Source organism: Cebus imitator, unplaced genomic scaffold, assembly GCF_001604975.1.
Source record: "Cebus imitator isolate Cc_AM_T3 unplaced genomic scaffold, Cebus_imitator-1.0 Scaffold783, whole genome shotgun sequence".
NCBI lineage: Eukaryota > Metazoa > Chordata > Mammalia > Primates > Cebidae > Cebus > Cebus imitator.
Window position 1 is genome coordinate 343,175 of NW_016108098.1, and position 3,604 is coordinate 346,778.

The window sequence follows — 3,604 nt, forward strand, 5'->3', positions numbered from 1 at the left end:
AAAAAAAAGCAGTCATTGTAGAAATTCAGGTATTACCAGCAATACCAGAATATAAGGTAGAAAGTGAAAATGTTCCCCTCATCAAGAATCCCAACTGCCCAGAGATAGCCACTGTTAAGGGATTGTCATGTATCCTTACATACACATATACTTATATATAAGGGATCCTGTTGTTTTTAACATAAAAGGCTTCTAAGACATAAAATTATGCATTGCTCTGCATCTTGCTTTCCACATACCAACAGCTTAGAATCCTCCCAAAGAAGGACATCAATTTCTAGTTTCAGTGTCTGAGCCTGCTCACTTCATGGTACTTTTGACAACTATATATTTTTATTGTACTATTTGCCAATCTAATAAGTAACTCACAGTTATGTTTAATTTCCTAGCTTAGTTTTTCTTCTTATGGAATAGTTCAAATACTTAGGAACATAGAGAAGATAACTTATTTCTTCCTTAATTCAGCTCAAGTAGACAAGTGTCTGAAGTGCTTAACAGGTATTTGTAAAGTATGCGTACAGTTTTTCTGTATTAGAGAATGCACAGAATGTACAGGAAATAGCATTAGAATGACTGACGTGGGGTTTAAGTCCTTGTTAAATTTTCTAAATTTAAGACTATTTTTCTTATCTATAAAATAAGAGGGTATAAATAATTGCTAGTAGTCTTAAAGTTCTAGGAATATATGACTCCAAATCACAAAGGTTTGAAAACACAATGTTAAATTTCCTCTATTTGGATTGCTTAATGGTGAGAAGAGAATATTGTATCTCCTCCATTTCCCAAAGCCTATAAATTCCATAAGATCTTAGTTTTGTTCATTTATGTATACCAAGCACCTAGACATTGCCTAGCATGTTTATATTTATGGAATGATTAAAAATGGTTAGGAACTTCCAATTTGGTAAATTGCTTTGAAACAATTGTATTCTTGGCATAATTTCACTCTTTGGTCTCACTCCTGAAATGAAAATGCTACAAAATAGAGAACTCTTGTACACCATTCAGGGAGTTACATCTGCCAACAGTAGAAAGACTCTCAGTCTACTCCCGGGAGCTAAAGTCGAACTCCCTCCCCATCCCCAACACCTGATGGGGCCCACACTCCAAAGTATCAAAACTCATAGCTATGCATGTTCACAAGCCTATAGAAGCCGAGCTGTCACCTACCCTACCCCACTCTCAGACTCTACATCGCCGGAAGATGAAGAGTTACAGTTCCTTCTCTCACGAATTGCAACTCCGAAAACCGCGGAACTGAAGCCACCAAAGGCAAAGAAGCGGCAGGGAAAGGGGGTGGGAAGAGGCGAACAGACTGTCTCAAGCCCCAGTCATTCGGAAAAGCCCGTGTTGCTGAAAACCGCGTCCTCACCTCCTTCTTTCTTTGGGCAGAGGCCGAGGGAACGTCGGAAACTATGAACAGCGCCACTGCCATTGTCGCAGAAACACACCAAAACGACCAACGCGCTGCCATGTTCGCTTCTCTCCCTTGTATAAGCGAAACTTTGCTCTGGCTGGGTCTGAGGGTGGGGCGTGAGAACAGGCAAATCGGCCCCTTGCCTTTCCTCATTGGTTTAGGTCAGCCCTGCCGGGCGGCCCACACACATTACGTCACAGCGCGCTAGCGCTACACGCCCGCTAAAAGAAGGTTCATTTCTAATTGGCCCCCGTCAGCCAATAGAAAAAGGATAATCTGGAGGTTTTTCAGTGGTCCGCTAAAGATAATGACCCGCCCCTTTCTCGATACGTAAGCATCAAGCGCTCGGCCGCTTTCAAAACACGCATGCGCAGTTGTGAAGTGTTGCGGTGTTTTCAGAATCCAAAATGGCTTAAAGTTGCTAGAGCGGAATCTTTCACGCAAAGACTCATTTAGAAGTCCTTGAAATTCGCCTCTTTCATGTAATATTCTAGAAAAATGGGACCTAGCCTTGTGAGGGTTAAGAGCTATCTAGTCCATCATCTTGCCTCCAAAGTACTTCAAAATGAAAAAATAAAAGTAGGAAAGGAAAAATATACTTAATATAACGGAGGGAGATTTTTAAAGGTAAACATGAACAAGAGCTTGTTGAATACCTATTGTGTCCTAGAAACTGCCAGGAGCGCTGAAAAAAGAACATTAAATATCATTTTTAGAAATTGTTTCTGGCTTTTTTTTTTTTTTTTTTTAGACGGAAATTCGCTCTTGTCGCCCAGGCTGGAATGCATTAACGCGATCTCGGCTCACTGCAACCTCCACCTCCCGGTTTCAAGCGATTCTCCTGCCTTAGCCTTCTGAGGAGTTGGGATTACAGGCGCCAGCCACCACGCAGGCTAATTTTTTGAATTTTTAGTAGAGACGGGATTTCGCCATGGTGGGCAGGCTGGTCTCGAACTCCTGACCTAGGGTGATCCGCCCACCTCGGCCTCCCAAAGTGTTGGGATTACAGGCGTGAGCCACCGCGCCCTGCCGGCTTTTTTTTTTTTCTTCCAGTTAAACTCCTTGACTTACTATTTAAAGCACCAACAAGGACTTGAATTGCTGGTGATAGACAGCAAATGCCTTCTTTTTATTTATTATTTTGTTTGGAGGATGGGTGCAAAAGTAAGGTTGTAAAGCAGCACTTTCCCTCTTTTTAAAGTTTTTGTGATACTGAGTTTTCATTAAATATCCAATTCTCTCATCTAAAAATAGTGGAAATCCTACATAGATGAAGAAGCTTCCATTTATTTGGACCATTCTGTTTTACCTTAGTGGGTTGTTAAACTGGGATAATTTTGAACTAGAGAATAATTTCTCAAGAAGAAAAACAACAAGATAAAATCAATTTGCCTACAATTTGGATTTATTTTGATGGTGTGGAAAATATTTTATGACTATTATTTGAGGCCCTACTGGAAAAAAAAAGAAAAAACACCGGAAAATAATTTCAGTATGTTGGAGAGACAAGGAGATGGGATGGAAAGAAAAATAGCCGGCTCTGAAGTGAAGAGATGTAAAATAGAGATATGAAAATATTTAAATCATTTATGGAAACATATTAAGAAAATGCAGGTGGGGTGCGGTGGCTCATGCCTGTAATCCCAGTACTTGGAGAGGTTAAGGTGGGTGGGTGGGTGGATCACCTGAGGTCAGGAGTTCGAGACCAGCCTGACCAACATGGCCAAACCCCGTCTCTACAAAAAATATAAACATTAGCTGGGCGTGGTGGCTCAGGCCTGTAATCCCAGCTACTTGGGAGGCTGAGGCAGGAGAATCGCTTGAACCCTGGGGGCAGAAGTTGCAGTGAGGTGAAATTGTGTCATTGCACTCTAACCTGGGCAACAAGAGCAAAACTCCGTCCGGAGAAAGAGAGAGAGAAAGAAAGAAAATGCACAATAAAAGTACACTGAGACATGCTGTGTGATTCAATTTATATGATATATGACATTCTGGAAAAGGCAAACTCATTGGTACAGAGAACAGATTAGTGTCTGCCAGGGGTTACAGGTAGGAAAAGGGGTTGATTATAAAGAGGTCAGGCCGGGCGCGGTGGCTCAAGCCTGTAATCCCAGCACTTTGGGAGGCCGAGGCGGGTGGATCATGAGGTCAAGAGATTGAGACCATCCTGGTCGACATGGTGAAACC

At 41.8% G+C, this 3,604-nt stretch overlaps 1 protein-coding gene across 1 annotated transcript in view; it reads right to left on the minus strand.

The window, feature by feature from the left end:
• Positions 1-1,658, minus strand: part of MAGT1 (magnesium transporter 1) — a 64,077-nt gene extending 62,419 nt beyond the window's left edge. The window contains exon 1 of the mRNA XM_037735354.1: positions 1,373-1,658. Coding sequence (XP_037591282.1) covers positions 1,373-1,570 — 198 coding nt within the window. The 5' untranslated portion in view covers positions 1,571-1,658. The remainder of the gene's footprint in view (positions 1-1,372) is intronic.
• Between the last annotated feature and the right edge of the window lie 1,946 nt (positions 1,659-3,604).